Source organism: Penicillium argentinense (genome assembly GCF_028826775.1).
Source record: "Penicillium argentinense strain IBT 30761 chromosome Unknown utg000001l_segment0_segment0, whole genome shotgun sequence".
Taxonomy (NCBI): domain Eukaryota; kingdom Fungi; phylum Ascomycota; class Eurotiomycetes; order Eurotiales; family Aspergillaceae; genus Penicillium; species Penicillium argentinense.
The window spans coordinates 2,321,894-2,337,982 of record NW_026622660.1 but is presented as its reverse complement, the minus strand read 5'-3'; the positions used below and the strand labels follow the sequence as shown (position 1 = coordinate 2,337,982).

At 54.1% G+C, this 16,089-nt stretch overlaps 8 protein-coding genes across 8 annotated transcripts; 3 read left to right on the top strand and 5 right to left on the bottom strand.

The window, feature by feature from the left end:
- Positions 1–542: 542 nt before the first annotated feature.
- N7532_000828 (uncharacterized protein) lies at positions 543–1,234 on the top strand (the record flags this gene model as incomplete). The annotated part of the gene is made up of 2 exons (XM_056613332.1): positions 543–753; positions 900–1,234. 2 exons carry the CDS (start codon positions 543–545, stop codon positions 1,232–1,234), a joined length of 546 nt encoding a protein of 181 aa, XP_056480556.1.
- Positions 1,235–1,665: 431 nt separating this feature from the next.
- Positions 1,666–2,466, top strand: N7532_000827 (uncharacterized protein; the record flags this gene model as incomplete). The annotated part of the gene is made up of 1 exon (XM_056613331.1): positions 1,666–2,466. One exon carries the CDS (start codon positions 1,666–1,668, stop codon positions 2,464–2,466), a length of 801 nt encoding a protein of 266 aa, XP_056480555.1.
- A 264-nt stretch (positions 2,467–2,730) lies between these two features.
- Positions 2,731–3,249, bottom strand: N7532_000826 (uncharacterized protein; the record flags this gene model as incomplete). The annotated part of the gene is made up of 1 exon (XM_056613330.1): positions 2,731–3,249. The coding sequence occupies one exon, from the start codon at positions 3,247–3,249 to the stop codon at positions 2,731–2,733; it is 519 nt and encodes a 172-aa protein (XP_056480554.1).
- Positions 3,250–3,535: 286 nt separating this feature from the next.
- Positions 3,536–5,134, bottom strand: N7532_000825 (uncharacterized protein; the record flags this gene model as incomplete). The annotated part of the gene is made up of 1 exon (XM_056613329.1): positions 3,536–5,134. The coding sequence occupies one exon, from the start codon at positions 5,132–5,134 to the stop codon at positions 3,536–3,538; it is 1,599 nt and encodes a 532-aa protein (XP_056480553.1).
- A 743-nt stretch (positions 5,135–5,877) lies between these two features.
- Positions 5,878–7,029, top strand: N7532_000824 (transcriptional regulator family TF; the record flags this gene model as incomplete). Its single annotated transcript, XM_056613328.1, has 2 exons — positions 5,878–5,891; positions 5,997–7,029. The coding sequence occupies 2 exons, from the start codon at positions 5,878–5,880 to the stop codon at positions 7,027–7,029; spliced, it is 1,047 nt and encodes a 348-aa protein (XP_056480552.1).
- A 195-nt stretch (positions 7,030–7,224) lies between these two features.
- N7532_000823 (tetratricopeptide repeat protein) lies at positions 7,225–9,006 on the bottom strand (the record flags this gene model as incomplete). The annotated part of the gene is made up of 1 exon (XM_056613327.1): positions 7,225–9,006. The coding sequence occupies one exon, from the start codon at positions 9,004–9,006 to the stop codon at positions 7,225–7,227; it is 1,782 nt and encodes a 593-aa protein (XP_056480551.1).
- Positions 9,007–9,519: 513 nt separating this feature from the next.
- N7532_000822 (TolB family protein) lies at positions 9,520–11,544 on the bottom strand (the record flags this gene model as incomplete). Its single annotated transcript, XM_056613326.1, has 1 exon — positions 9,520–11,544. One exon carries the CDS (start codon positions 11,542–11,544, stop codon positions 9,520–9,522), a length of 2,025 nt encoding a protein of 674 aa, XP_056480550.1.
- Positions 11,545–13,132: 1,588 nt separating this feature from the next.
- Positions 13,133–13,810, bottom strand: N7532_000821 (uncharacterized protein; the record flags this gene model as incomplete). Its single annotated transcript, XM_056613325.1, has 1 exon — positions 13,133–13,810. One exon carries the CDS (start codon positions 13,808–13,810, stop codon positions 13,133–13,135), a length of 678 nt encoding a protein of 225 aa, XP_056480549.1.
- Positions 13,811–16,089: the final 2,279 nt, after the last annotated feature.

The following is a 16,089-nucleotide window of genomic DNA, read 5'->3' as shown; positions in this document are numbered from 1 at the left end:
CCCGAACCCCTCGATTTGATACCCTTCTTATATACACAGTGCCAGGATGCGACGACCGGAGGCGCCCCGCTCGCCAGTCTGCGGGTTGCACTGGACGCGGCGGCGTTTGCACCACTGGCCAATCAAGGCAGGATACTGGCATTGACGGTGCGCGCGCGGCAGAGATATGGAGAAGCGCTGTGCGAGCTGAGCCGATCCCCGGAGTCTGTGGAGTATGCTGGGCGCAATGAGACGCCGGTCGCCTTTGTAATGCTCATGCTGTTTGAAGATATCAACAGCGAACGGAAGAGCCTCATGAGCACGCATGTGTCGGGTATTCAATACCTGCTCAAGCTCCGTGGGCCCGGACAGCCGGTGGACCCGGCAACGCGGTCCCAGTTTCATTTTGCGTTTACCCAGATTGTCGGTATCTTCTCCGGATGTCTCTCTGCATATTTGCTTATGCTAAGTTGTCGTACAGCACATTCAGTTCATCGGGCTGAACGATCCTTTGCGGATTTGGTTGCTGAACGTCCTCACCATCCCCGCACCCGATCTACAACATGATGGCCGTTAATATCATTATCAGCAAGCTGTGTACCACCGTCTCGCAAGTCCTCTCGGAGGATATCTGTGGGCCGGTGGACACCTCGCTTCTCTTCTCATTACTTGAGCGAGGCGAACATGTCGATCGGCATTATGGGCCGCCAGATATTTGGCTCCCACGCAAGGCTTTCCTGCCCACCGAAGAGACCATCATTATATACCCTGACCGTACGTCGGTCGGTGTATGGAATTATTACCACAGCAGTCGGATCATTCTTCAGCTTGCCATCCTCAAACTCCACGGCTCTCTGGCGGCTGTGGCTGATGGCGATCTCTTTCTGACTTCCGGACAGACGTTTCTTTGCATACCCCAGAAGAAATTATTAATGAGATGATTGCGGAAACTTGCCAGTCGATCCCGTTTGCCATGGGCGATGTCGACACTTTCGGACAGTCTACCCCTGGTGCCCACCCGGGAGCAACGGGCATCAAGGCCGTCCAAGGGTTCGCCGTCCTGTGGCCGCTGTTCAACGTTTCGAAGAATAAGTACGCGATAGCTGCACAGAAGCCGCAGGCGCATGAGGTGCTGCGGCAGATTGCGTTGAGGCATGGGGTTCGACTGGGGATGGGGTTGAGCGCAGAGGCGGTGCCGCTTGACCGGGTATTTAGCCCTCGCATTTCCGAGGGGTCTTGGTCTGCGGTGAGTTGAGCCCATCGAAGCCGTTGTAGATTTGTACATAGCAGCGCAGATACAATCATGACGATACACGAATATGATGATATCCCACTCCATCCCCAGGTCATTTACGCGGGTGCACCGCCCACCTGACCATCGCATTTTAAGCGCAAGGCTGATCGGCTGCGCCTCGTCTCAACTCTAACCCAACGCCCGACACACGTCGAGCAAGCCTGCTGGTGATGAAAGAGCAACACGAGCCCTTGCCCAAAACGGCCGTTCGTCGCAATGGAACCAGCCGCCGATCGGCCACCCGTGGATACGAGCCGCCCAAATAGGCAACTCTCGTATGCGCAGCAATCATGGCAGGGCGAGATAGGGAGGATATATAAGGGACCGCGAGAGCAACGAAACCACCATTTGATTATGGACCATCAAAGACAAATGCAAGCTTCATGGCCATCATGACTTCGACTACAACTACAACCTCCCAGCTCGCCGACCTGAAAGAGGCGCGCACCTCACTGTCCAGCACCAGCACACGCTGCACCCTCAACCCATCATCCTTCTATCCCACCCGCACATTGACCGTCGACGCCCTCGGAATCCGCGCCTTCCGCCTCCCCATTCCCTCTCGCCAGACGGAGATCTTCATCCGCAACTCGGACGGCAGCGAAGCATACATCTCCACGCGCGACCGACTCTGGTCCGGCAACAGCGTGTTGTCCCACCCAAAGCTGGGCGACCTCATTCGCACCGACTACTTCTTCGGCCCCAATCGCGAGCCCATCCTGCGCCTGCTGCAGACCTCCAGCGTCCTCCCTGATGAGATTCGCATCAGCAGGCAATGGACGTCGCGCACCACGCGGTTTACGATGCCCGGCGGCCGGGAGTACGAGTGGGTCTACGAAAAGGAGAAGCGGGAGGGGCAACGGGTGAACCTGGTCATTCTGCGCCCCGTCGACGTCGACGATCAGACGATGGCAGACAAGAGCGAGAAGAACGAGACGAGCGCAAACGAGTCCGACGAGGGAGACCGGCGGATCGCGCAGCTCGTGCGATCGGCGGAGACTCGTACGCCCGGAACCTCCCGGTGTACGGCGGGCAATGGTGGGGAACTGCAAATTGACGACGCGGGGCTCGATGCGTGCGGGCTGGACCAGGCAGTCGTCGTCGCGACGTGCCTGGTGATGCTGAAGAAGGAGATGGACCGGCGCCGGATGATCCAGTTTATGGCGATTGGCGGTGCGGGCGGTGGTTCATAGCCATTGAGCTATCAAATGGGTATACTTGGTGCAATGGTTCGAAGATGATTCCCTTAGATGTAGATATCTTTTAGAATGTATGATTGTATTTGCTGTTCTCTATTTCGGTGTATCATAGGGTAGTCACTCCACTGCGCCTCATCTATCTCGATCATCTCATCATAACAGAACGCTCCCATGCTTTTCTCATGCAACGGAGACCGGGCGAGGGGCCAGCCTTCGCGCGATTCCCGCGGCATCCATCGCTCATAAGGTTCAAGTGCCTCACTTGCGCTCATTGAGGAGACCCGCAATATGCGGGTTCAGCCAATACTCGTCCAGCACCTCCGGCGCCATCGACTGGGCTCCGGAGATCCAGCCCCGACATTCCGCCGCGCCGCAGGTGCACTGGAACGGCTGGTCCATCTCCCACTCGGTGCTGGGGTAGAAGAAGGTCAGGGCGTCGCCCTTGTGGAGCGGGCGGTCGTCGACGACGCGCACCTCCATGCGCGACATGTCAAAGACCAGCGAGGGCGCGCACGAGTGGTTGCAGTACACCAGGTCGGAATTGAGCTCGATGTGGGTGTCGGGGCCGGTCTGCACGCTGGTGTATGCCTTGACGCCAGGGGTTGCCGTGGTGATCTTGGCGAAGAGCGCGCCGGCTGGCAAGTCGACGAGTGATTCGGCGCCGCTGCCAAAGGCCTTGGAACTGCGATTGACGTGCAGTCGGTCTGGGTGGGTGGGCGCCGGGATGTCACTGCGCGACGCAACGGGCGTGGGGACAATGGGGGCGGCGGTGGACATGGTGATGGTGGAGAAGAGGAGGAGGAGGAGGAGGCGGAGGAGGTATGTAAAAGGTAGGAAGGCTGGAGAGGAAAAGGAGAGCAGAAGTGAAGCTCACGCAACACAATTGCGGACGCCGGCTTTATACGATTCCCTTCGACCGAGGAATGCTGGGCGGACGCGGGACCGAGGCACGATGGAAATGGCGGAGACTCTCCCCAAGACGGACGGGTCCACTCCGCAACAACGCGGCCCTAAGTGCTTCTAGGCTCGTCTAGCGGGCGATCCCCTCGATCTTTCGGCGAATTCACATGTGAACGCCATCCGGCATCTCACGCACAACATGGAAGCACGACACTCCGTCGTTCGCTAGCTGGGCCACTAGCCCGTACTCCCAGTCGAGGTACCCTTGCATCGCCTCGCGCGCGTTGCTGGTGCCCTCGTATGGCCGTTGATACACGTCGATCGGAGACGAGAGCCAGCGCGAGTCGTCTGACGATAGGGCGAGTCCATGGCTCACCCATGCCGCGGTGCCGCCGGTCAGGTACAGCAACTGGCGGGACGGTAGGTGGTCTCTCGCTTCGTCGACATTCGCGGCGGCCAATTGACCATCAGGCGAGGTCAGAACGATCGGACCATCACCAGGGATCGTCTTCAGATCGTGGACCAGCTCGGGGCCTGACGCAAACCATGCGCCGGGGATGTGGCCCTTGCGATAGACCGGACTGCGTGCGAGGTCGACGATGGTCACATCGGAGAGAGATTGCAGCTCGTCGATGGTGATTGCTCCGGCGGGAGCATCGCGCGATACTCCTTTCCATTCGACGAGCGGTTCGACGTCGGGCACGGTGGAGTTCGCATCCAACACATACACCTCCCATCCAAGCTGCAAGAGCCAGCTGGCCGTCATACGCGCACGAATGCCGTCGGTATCGTAGAGGACGATGCGCGCACCACGTACACCCACCCATTCGTCAGTCGCCTGCACCAATTGACCACCGGGCGCATTCGCGAAGCCCTTCGCATGACTCTGGGTATACTCGCTCGGATCCCGCACGTCGAGCAGGTACAAGGTGCGGGATTCCGATGCCCACTGGCCGACTTGACACCCATCCACCGTCACCACACCAACGTGCTGTGCCCAGGCCTCGGCATGTCGTCGTGCCTTGCGCAATGCCTCCGGCGAGGGCGGCGGAGCCCGTTCCTCGCGACGATGCTCCAGCTGCAGACCTTCCAGCGTCCAGCCGATCGTTCCATTTCGCAGCGCGACGACCTTGTTGGGGACAGACGCGTTCAGCAGGGACTGTGTACCCACGATACTTCGGGTGCGACCGGCGCAGTTCACAATCACGGTCGTCTCGGGAGACGGCGCGGCCTCGAAGACGCGATATAGTAGCTCGCCGCCAGGACAGCTGCGGCCACCGGGGATGCTCATGGTGTGATATTCTTCATAGCGTCGGGCATCGAGCACCACGACGTCGGGGTTCTGATCGAGCAATTTTTTTGCGTCCGGCGCGGCCAGCGATGGGGTATGCCGGATTGATTCGACCAATTCGCCGAATGCCTTGGAGGGCACATTGACATCGCGGTAGACCTCTCCCACTCGGGCGTAGCCCGAGAGGCCGCCGTCCAGGATTGATACATGGGAATACCCCAATGCCGTAATGCGAGCGACTGCTCGATCCACGTAACCCTCGCCATCATCATAGACCACCACGGGCGTCGACAGTCGCGGCACCAGGGGCGGCAATTTCTCCTCAATTTCAGAGACGGGCACGCTCAATGCGAAAAGCGGATGGGCGTCGGAATAGGGTCCTTCTTCGCGCACGTCGAGCAAGGCGATCTCGTCTCGATTGACCCAGTGGTGACGCAGTTCCTGCGGCGATATTGACTTGTCGGGAGTCATGGTGAGTGCCCCTGCAAATGGTTCACGTGATGATCAAGCGGCAGCTCGTGTGATGGTTTCAGAGAAGAGCTTGAGCTCCCAAGGTACTACTCTCATAATGCTCGGATAAGCTAAGCTCCCGATCGACCCCCACGTGGAAATCAAATGTGGAGAGGCGGATGGTTTTGGTGGTCGCGGACCTTTTTTGGCCGGCCGGAAATTCTCCGCCACGAGGCCGCACGTGGGGCAACCTCCCAACAGCACGACAAGATTCTATAGAAATATGGAGGAGAACAGGGTCGACAGGCGAGTCCACGGATAGAGAACTGTGAATTTGAAGTGGAGTGGATCTCGGCAAAGATGACTCCCGCGGTAGGCTTTCTGCAATTCGAGTCTGAAAGTCGCCCCAACTGGTGTAGATGTAGATGTAAGTGTGCTGCAGTCCGCAATGTCGTGATTTCGTCTTCTCTATTGCAATCGCAGCCACCAGCGTGCACGCTTGCCACTACCTATCATGACCACTTCCATGCTTCGAGTGGTCCGTTTCATTGATGTTCTTCGCGAAGTTGTTCGTGAGTTTGTACTGAACTAATCTTTTCGACACCACTTGGTTGTTGTGTTGCAATCCACTCTCGTTGCAACCCCCGCTTCTCGTCTCCACGACAATCACCCAGAGCTGATATTCGGCCTTGCCCTGCGCCTGCCCAGGCTTCCCCAGGCTTCCCCATGAATACCCTGCCATCCATCCGCCAAAAACGGCAGTCATGCGAAGCATGTCGTAAGTCAGTCCGCCGGCAACGAGGTACGAACCAAACTGACCGCAAGGAGGAGCCCGCAAGCTACGCTGCTCCGGCGAGAGAAACGGCTGCACGCGATGCCGTAGCTTGGCCCTACCTTGTCGATTCCAGGACAAGGGCGCACCCGGGCGACCGAGGAAGCGGCCACGACATGAGCAACACGACCGCCAGCTAGCCACGCGAGAGCGCGAGCGAGGAGAGCCGCGCCAGCTTCCTCCGCACAGCTTCCAGATCTCGCCAGCGCTTGCTCACGAGCCGATAGAAGACAAAGATGTCGAAAGTATGCTGCTAAGCGACGACTTCAGCTCCTTTCCCTTCGAACTCTCCGGGAGCTGTGGACTCGGTGCCTGTGCCCTTGATTTCACAGGAAATCTCGATTTCAGCTCGTTTCCTATCGGGCCACTCTCTAATTCGCACGCGGGCGGGGAGCACGAGCACCCCGAGGCGGTCTCGGAGATGTCCTTGCCCTCGTGTATCTCGCCGCCCCTCTCTCCGCAATCGTGTCAATGTGACGAGGAGGTCTCCGATGCCGTGCGGGCCCTGACGCGAGCCCCCGCGTCACACAGCCTCATTCAGAATCTCCGCGACGGTATCGGATTGACCGAGAAGCTGCTCACCTGTCCCGTCTGCTATGACGTATCGAAGCCGCCTCGGATCACGGTCCAGAACGTGCTTTTGATCGGCCGGCTGATGTTTGAGGTCACCTCCGGGTATCAACGGTATCTACGGTGGTTGAAAACACACTGCCAGGAGTTAGAGGAGAAGAGCAGTAGCGAGACGTTATACCTGATTCCCAGTCTGGGGATCGGGGCCGAGCTAGGTCTGAAGATCAGTGGACAGAAATTCCACGACGTCATCACGCATGGCCTGCACGCGGATACAGATCGAATGGAGGCCGTCGGGAAACAGTTTGCACAGAGGCAGAAGAATCGACATCTGATCGGCCATGAAACGTGTCCGGATGAGGAGGGGCGTTGTCGAAGAGAAGAGTACGGGCTGGACCATGATCCGCTGGATTTGTGTCCACATAATGCCGCCTCGAGGAGGTTAACGCCTTGTTTTCGGATTGTTGATGAGGTACGAGCGATGATACAGCAGGTTGCAGAGGGGTTGGACTGAAACATAAACGGTCGATGGGATTATTTTGAGCGGAAGGTGAACCGAAACTGGATTTCGACTTGGGACGTTCGCTGGAAGAGACCGACATTTGTAATTTTTTGCTTGCCGCAACAGTTCAGAACTAGTACTTGATTTGTAGCGATTGATCAGGTATCATTGCCATTTTAAGAATTTCATGTAACATTAAGGATGTTCCTATGCTATGCTACCATTTGCCGCCTGGATACTCCGAGTTGGCTTTATAGAGCCACAGCAATTCCCATTGACCTGTCCATCACGATTCTCGAAAAACACCCCGAGCCTACAGAAGCATGAAGATGTAATTTCCACATCAGCCTCTGCAAGCGCAAGCTTCAACTGCTGCTGGATGATATTCGCCTCCGCCACCCGTCCCAATCGCTCAAGACATTCGTGGTAGCCATGAAGAGCCCAGACATTATTCGGATGTTGATGCGCACGTTTCGGCGTCGGATACAGTCCCAAGTCTTCTGCATAGGCCTGAGCAGCTTGTGCAACATGACCCTGCTCAAGCGATAGCGCGGCGTAGGCGTGTCGCGCCGGCAGCATCCAACCCCAGGGCTCCGCGAAAGGAAGCTCGTCCTCCAGAACAATGGCTTCTCGTAGACTGGCAAAGGCTCGGTCGAAGTTCCCACGCCGATATTCGATTTCACCATCCAGCATGGCCGACGCTACATGGAGGATATCGGTGATTTTATTCGGAAAGTCCAGGCGTGTCGGAGGGACGAGCTGGGAGGCCTGCTTGAACCGCTCGCGCTCCCTGTCGGCTTCTGGTAGCTGACTCGTCGCCGCATACGCGATGCTTTTCCCATAATGTCGCATGACGTTGGTCACGCAGTATAGCCCTCGATCCTCCAGTGGTTCGAGGGCTTTCAAGTCATCCCACATGCCAAAGCGGATCAACACATGGACACGCACTGCCTTGAAGAATTCCATCCAGTTGGCGAACGCGGGGGTCTCCACGCGAAGAATCTCCTCTGTGATGGCCGCCTCCATCCGGTCTGTGGCTTCGAGTGCCGCCTTGGATTTCCCTGCCAGCATAGCGGCATAAATCAGGGAGTGAAAATCGTGCATGCGGTAGTAGCTGTAGAAAGTAAGACCGCCGTTGCGGGCGAAGTACTTGTCGTCGGCAATGGTCGCTTTCCAATTATATTCAACGGCTCGTCGATAGTCGCCCACCAGCACGTAGATATGTGCTGGCATGTGGTATGTGTGGCCAGTATCGGGAATCAAGTCTCGGATCATATCTGCGGCAGGCAATGCCGCTTCGGGCGTGGCAGACATTTCCATCAAATGGATATACATGTGTCCTGGCCCCGGGTGTTTTTCCACCCCTGGCATCTTCAACGCCTGATCAAGTAACTCCTTCACTTCGAAAACCGGCGTCGACGCATTTGGGAGCCCCGTGGCGGCATCGTAGAGCTTGCGCGGAGCACAGTTCATCAGCGCATCGGCGAAGAGCGTGATTAAATCAAAATCGACTTGCCCAAATGTCCGATGGGCCACGCGCATCGCATCCGCATATGCCCTGCTGCAAGCCGCCAAATCTCGGTTGGGATCGTCGTTGGGATAGCGCTTTGCAAGTGCGTGGATGAGAGCCTGCTCCCACTGCGTCGCGGAATGCGCTCGTGCTAGTGCGGCCTGCGAGTACACATAGCAATTCTTGATCGCATTGACTCGATCGACGCTGTCGAAAAGTGCCCAGGTCTTGTTGTAATTTGAGCCCGAGCAAAACGAGACGCCCCAGTACGCCATTGCGCAGGTGTCGTCGTGTGCGATAGCCTGCTTGTAGCAGGTAATGGCTTCATCGTGGTTGAAACAGTAGGTCCAGATCAGCCCGCGATCAAACCACCGTTGGGCCTCCACCGACGTCGTGCTCACCTTGCGACTGAGAGTCCCCAGGTCGTAGTAGGTGTCCTGCGACGACCGCGGGGAATCCTCAGGTGCGAGCGAGCCCATTGCTAGGGAGGAGTGTTACCGCGACATAGGCGAGGGGAGATTCGATAGGGTCCCGATGTCGATAGATGTGGTGCGGCCGACGTGTGATCACCGCATGTCTTAGTCAGGCGCAACCAACCAGCAGATGAATTGCCGCGGGTTCTTCATCCTCCTGTTTGGGGTGAGACTTAAGAACGACGAGCTGCTCGGAGGGTTTTGATTGCGGCTGGTTGGCCGAAATAGTCCGAGACTCCCGCGCGACTCGTTCGCGTTTGTCCCGCGACTCCAGCGGAGTAAAGAACAATAGAGGGAAAGGATGATGAATTAATTGAACTATTATCAGAGAGGACGAGAGAACGGAGATGGAAAAAGAAAAAAAGAAGGATTTAGATGCCGGGAATTTCTGCCTGAGGCTACAAGGCATCAACAGGAGAGGAAGAGAGTAATTCCTCGAGATACAATTTGGTCGTCTCCGCTATACTTCCAGCACTGAATATTTCACAATAATCTTTACAGCCTGCTATTATGCTATATCTACCTCGAAGGATAATAATCCGAATTCAAAACGTAGCGTGGCATCGAATCCTCCCACATACTATTCGTGAGCACCGTCTTGTTCGAGCCGTCGACGTTCATGATCATAATCTGCCCATAGGGCTGGAAGGTATCGTCGTAGGTCGCAGCCTCCGCCTGAAATCCCCACATTCCACTCGACCACATAATTCGACCGTCAGCGGTCCAGACCGCGTGGGCGTCATTGGCGGCCGACCAGGTCAGTCGAGTGTAGTCGGTGCCGTTGGGCCGGATGATGCACACCTCATAGTTGGAAAACTGTCCCGAAGAAAAGTCGGTCACATTTCGAGTAAAGAGCACCCACTCGCCATCGGGGGAAAAGAAAGGTAGATTGTCTCGCTCGGTTGTGAGAGTGGTGGTCTTATTGGTATCCAGGTTCAGCAAGCGGAGACCAAACTCCGGCTCAAAGACTCGATAGACAATTTGATTGCCGTCAGGCGAGTAGCTCGGGTACCCCGCGTTCGAACCCGAATTATCGGAGTCGAACGTCAGCTGTTCATAGTACGATCCATCCGAGCGAGTTCGGTAGATCCAACCGGGCTTGGAGGAGCGGCTTTGAAACCAGTAGCCCAGCCCAAAGGTGATCCATTTGCCATCAGACGACCAAGAGGGTTGGAAGCAGCCAGCACCGCCCTCGGAGACTGAGGCATAAGGGACTGGGTTCGGAACCACTTCGAAAGTGCCAAAGGGCACGTTGAATTTGTGTCCACTTGGGAGCATCACAGAAACAGAAGCATTGCCCGGGGTGCCCGTTTGCTTCGATGTAAAAACCAGCTTGCCATCATTCGACAGATCTGGGAAGGCATCCATAAAACGGTACTCCCACTCATCATCCCAAGTGAACAGCCTTTTCTGCAAAGCTCGAGTTGTCCACCCGGTCTTCTCATAGACCACATGCTTGCCATCCGGAGACCAGGACGGAGAGTGGAAGGTACCGGAGACATTGTGGGAGGAGCCGGTATAGTGGAGACCGGCGTTAGGTCCTCCTTTCACAAGATAGGCGATATTATCGTTGGAAACATACTGGGGGTAGACTTTGCAGCCAATCGAGTTGGTCTCTCTGCGACGATCGGTGCCTGTTGCAAAGTCCACCGAAACGATTTGATTTTCCAAGCTGTCTTCCCCAAAAGACGACCGCGAGTCATATGTCTGCTGAAGTGTCATCTCGTAGAAGACAATGCGCTTTCCATCCGGAGAAAATTTGGGAGACCCAAAGCTCAGTGCCGACTCACTGTAGACTAGCCGGAAGTCAGTCCCCTGAGGGGTGATGCTGTAGATGGACAGATTCTGCGTATGTTCCCAGCCGGTTCCATTGTCGTGACCAGTCCACCCCGTGTTTCGATCTGAAGAGAAGACAATATGTTTACCATCGGGAGACCAGGTCGGAGCAAAGAAGCCACTCGGCGAGTATGGGTTGCCTGTAATGCCGGTCTGATTCGTGAGGTTGCGCGTGGAGCCGGTTTCGAGATTCGTTAACCAGATATTCGAGGTGTATACATCGCGAGTCGACGCATACGCTGCGTATTTGCCATCAGGAGAAATAGCAACCGCATCCTCCACGGCAGGAGTTGTCGCAATGGGCCGCAAGCCACTCCCGTTAACGTGGACCATGTATAGATCGGAGTTACCGTCGCCATTGCGCTCAGTGGTAAAGGCCACATGCTCGCTGTCGGGAAAAAAACTGGCGTGATATTCAAAGACCGACTGGTTGCCCAGCAGCAAGCGCTCATTGGTTCCGTCGGCATTGGCGATGTAGAGTTGCATCGAGGACGGGTTGATGCGGTTCATCAACATTACACCCTTCTTGCCCTCTGCGTGAGGAACTGTGATCTCACGAGGGATATGTGGATTGGCATTGGCATCAGGAGCCGCGGCTTGCGCCCGTCGAGCATAGGGACAGGTAGCCTGGCTCTTCTCCTGCCCAGCATATGGACAAGCGGCCATGCATAATGCAGGTCCAAGGAGGGCGAGAAGCAGGAAGCGCATGGCGGATCCTGCAGTGGGGTTAAATATATTCAAATCCCTGTCACAAATTCAACCCGCCGACTCTCGAAGTCTTTTATATTTCCAAAAGCCCGGTGGTCTCCGCCAACTCAGATCTACATTACCGATTTGTACCCAGGCGCAGTCAAAGCAACCAATTGCCGGTACAGTAAATCAATTTGCAGTGACTGTCGTGGACCCTCCATACAAGGCTGACGCAGCAACTTGATTGGTTTCAATCCTGGTCGATGTACCGACCAGAACACTTGCTGATGCTTAGCAGAGGGCGTACCAGGCCTCCCAGCTGACGCAGTGAACTCGAGGATTTCAAATCGGCGCAGGGTCGTTGACAAGGAGGCTAGCTGATCCTTCACGACGGCGAAAGCGACTGGAGAAAGCGGTCCGAGACTGGGAATCGAGTGGGAGATGACCGATTCAAAGGAGAGTGCTGAATGCACAAAAACCATGCGGGCGATCGTCCCCATGGCTTGCCTGATTCGAGGGTCTACCACTGCTCCTAGCTGCCCTGGGAATAACGGAACGGTATAGCCGTAGCAAGGCGGAGACCGTGCAGGATATCTAATCACCGAGATTGTGACTGTCGCATGTCCCCGGTGTTGTGAGTGATGGAGGGGCCCTGGCGCAAATCAAGATCCTGAGGTCTTGCCGATCGCATTTCGGCGGAGACGGTGTCCCTTGTTCCATCGATGAAACCTCCGCCAAAGCGACTTCGTTTGGAACGATCTGCAGTGGCAGATGGTACAGAACATCGAGTGATCATCCCCATCTTGCCTATGCGGGGCACCAGGACCGAGGGCTCGGAGGAAGCAATTTAGCCAGAGAGACGAATGGATTGAGAGTTCAACCTGTGAATGGTGGATGCATGAGGGAGAAGCAGTGTTTCGTAAATGGGTCTTAATTTGCCCGGCAGGGCGATTCCACGAGGGCCATGCTAATAGCTGGTAGAAACTGCAGTCTGGGAGGCCACAAAAAGAAATAAAGGCACTCAAGGCGGAGTTGAATGTGGTGATGGTCGGATATCGAAGTGATTGACATGGCCATGCCCAGATTAGGAACAGAACTCCGAAAAATAAATACAGGAACGGCAACCCTGCTTAGTGTATGTTCAATGCAAGACAATAAGTGGACCCCCGCATAGCTGGGCATAGAATAATGGATCAGATAGAGTGCGTAAATTATGATGCTATGACACGCCTGCTACGTACCGGTGATCTGAAACTGAACCTGACCCGTAAGCAGACAGCTAAAAGGCAGCCCGGCAATTGAAGTCCCTATGGACGTGCCTGCGGAATAGTCGAGGAATTGCATTATTGCTGTTTCACTTGTTTCACTTGTCATTTCTGTGGTGAGATCGCGGAACTAAGCTTTGTTGCAAGGATGGTTTGAAACTATGATGCCTATGACAAGGCAGGGATACTCCCAAACAGGGAAAATGGTCCATCAAACGATAGTATTACCACTCTTAGTGATGACACAAAGAAGCGGTAAATGAGAATGCTCACATACAGACAGGAGAAGGTATAGACATATAAAGGCCAAGTTAATCCAGTTGCGGCAGCAAGGGTGCACCCTAGCTCAGGACGGTGACATTGTTCGACAACAACGTGCAGTTGATAGCAAGGTCAATAGACGGGTAGGTGCTATCCTTCGAAAATGCCGTAGTGCTATAGTTGTACGTCGGACCGAGCATCATAATCTGGCCAACCGTGGTGTCGAATTTCTCTGCCAGGTCTTTGTAGACACCCCACTCGAACGAATAAGGCTGAATGATGCATTGACTGGGCGAGCATTGGGGCACCTTGATGAATTTGCCTACAGGCAAAGTGGTGTTTGCAGACTCCCCACCGGAGAGTGATTCGGTCGTGATGTTGAGGCGGATCGCGATGCGCTCGTAGGTGTCGCCGTTGACGGTATAGTAAAGACGTGGACCACCGTAGATGCAGTCGCGAGTGCGACCCTCATCTTTGATGAGACAGGAATGGTTGTCGGGCGTGCATGTCTGGGGCGGAATTATGAGCTCCTGGCCGACGTTGGGGGTGATTGTCACATCGGCCATGATGTTGTGACGGCCGATATCACAAACGCCGCGCTTGGTTGCGCGCGCAACATCGAAGACCGTGGTTCCCTCTTTAGTAATGGGATACAGATAGGCCGTGGTGTTTAGTTTGCTGGTATCGCAGGAAGAGGAAGCAGCACCCAGCGTCCCTAGGGAGAGAAGAGCCGCAAGGATGGAATCGGCGATTTTCATGATGACGTTGAAGGGTGAGTCTTCCACAAAAACAAAAGTAAAGAGATGATCCGGTGATCTGTTTATTCTAGCGAATGCAGAAAGAAAACTTTGGGTGATCGTAAAGAGAGGGACTGGCACCAAGCGAGTGGAAGGGTTGTTTGGGCAGATCTAGACAGAGAAAGATTTAAATAGGTTCCAGACGCACTCACCCCTCACCTACTAATGCGATATGCAGTGGACTTGTGTTTGGGTACATCAATTAGCGAGAAGACTATATCAGAAACAACTCACTGCGATTTTGAGATGTGGTCGTCTGGGAGGTGCCTTGGGTAAAGTAATTCCCAAGCGAGTGACGCGCCCCACCCGAGTGTATATGTGACCTGAACACCTGCGGGTGGGTCAAGCCACACCTGATTCATTGGCATCTGTAATTTAATTCTGGCGAATACATTTAATAAATTACTGATGTATTATTCACTCTCACTGTATACACCATTGGTCAGGCGGGGTAGTTCTCCATCTCATTCTAGTGTCCGCACCCACACCCAGTATGGCAGTGTTTTTAGAGGCCGACCAAGATATCGGTGAATTCCTTGAGCAGGAGCTTCAGCAGGAGTTTCAGCGACAGCTTAATACTGAGGAGAGTGCAGTTCCTGCTACTGTTCAAGGGACCCCTGGACCTACAGATGCTCTAGATGAACCTCCGGTATGGTTTAGGTAATATATTCTCAATATTTTAAGTATATATTAATAATATATTGTGTAAGGAATTACCGACTGTCTTACACGACAAGCGCTCGCCGATTCGAACCCGCTTTATCGAATATACTTCAGCGCTACCTGAATATCCCCGGACAGATCCGGATGGCTCTACATATGTGATCAATGTGCCTGATCGGTATTTGTTCGCAGTGGAGCAGTAAATTAAAGGAGTATATAATATCCTATTAATATATTGATAATATTTTAATAATATATTAGGTGCAAAATCATTGAGACCCGCCTACGCTAATGGAGACTAGAGTTTCTGCAAGAAGCTGACAAATCATGACCTTGATGTTCTGATACACGCAAATTGCCAATCGGCAAGATCTTCAAGCTTCGGAGAGATCCATTAAATCGAGGAATTTGCGATCAGGTTGCTATTCAGCCGGTCGGCGAGATCGCTCGAGAATGTGTGATGGTCGGTCGATTTGAGCTGTAAATTCAACCTTCAAGGTCATGGTGTAGCCAAACGTTGAGCATCTTTACTCTGGACTGGAGCAAGCCTAGTGCAGAAGCAATAGCTATAGAGCTTCCAGAATCTTGACAAACATTTCAGAAGTTCACAGCGAATTGCATTGCCAGAGACGGCAATCGCTGCCCTTATCACTGAGGTGCTGTATTTATATCGAGGAAAAGAAACACTCCATACAGAAAATTGCGAGCAAAGAGAGGCGAAGAAGATGGAAATGAGAAAAAAAAGACTAATCCATTTAGAATAAAGTTTTTGCACCCTAAGGTAGGGACGGCAGCAAAGCTTCACAAGTCGGCATGGCATGTTCTATGCGCAGTCATGGCGAGAGTGTGGTCCGAAACATTGTGAAGGGGTGGGAATTGTAGTAGACTCCATTCGTTTTCGCTTCTTGCTTGCTTTTCTTTTTTGTATCATATCATTGGCAACTAGGACATTTCAAGTGCACAGAATTCAAACGTGATTGGCTGAGCGGGGCCAAAGTTCTGGAAAGGTCAATCCATGACGACCACGCTCACATCAAGCTTCAATATCAGATAGTGCCTCTGTATATGCTATTTACGCAGTCGTCGAAGTCAGATTCTCTCCGAGATTTCGGACCATTCTTTATTCGTAGTATGTTTGGCCGTTAGGGCGCATGCAGCCCGATGATGCAATCCGCCTACGGGATGATACTAGCCGGTCACTGAAAAGCACGACTCGTGGCATTTCTTTGCCGGATAGCGGCCCGTATGGCTTCTCTAAGCTCCACATTTCTGTAAATCTATTATTTCTTGCAATAGTCCAATATTCGTTAGATACCTTCAGGTTGGTTGGGCGAATCGGCGGGTGTAAGAACACGCTTAATCCCACTGCCGTGAAGCCTTGGCTGCTTGAATTCGCCAGGGCGACGTCCCCGGAAATCCATTTTCCTCGGGTCTTCGAACCATACCTAACACCTGCATGATTTTTATCGGTCTCGGAAACAAGCCGATTCACTATAATCCTTGGCCGATGTCGTGATTCGGCGACAGATCGTACCATAGCTCTAAGAGATCTTCGCAGATAGATTTGGGACAATGTT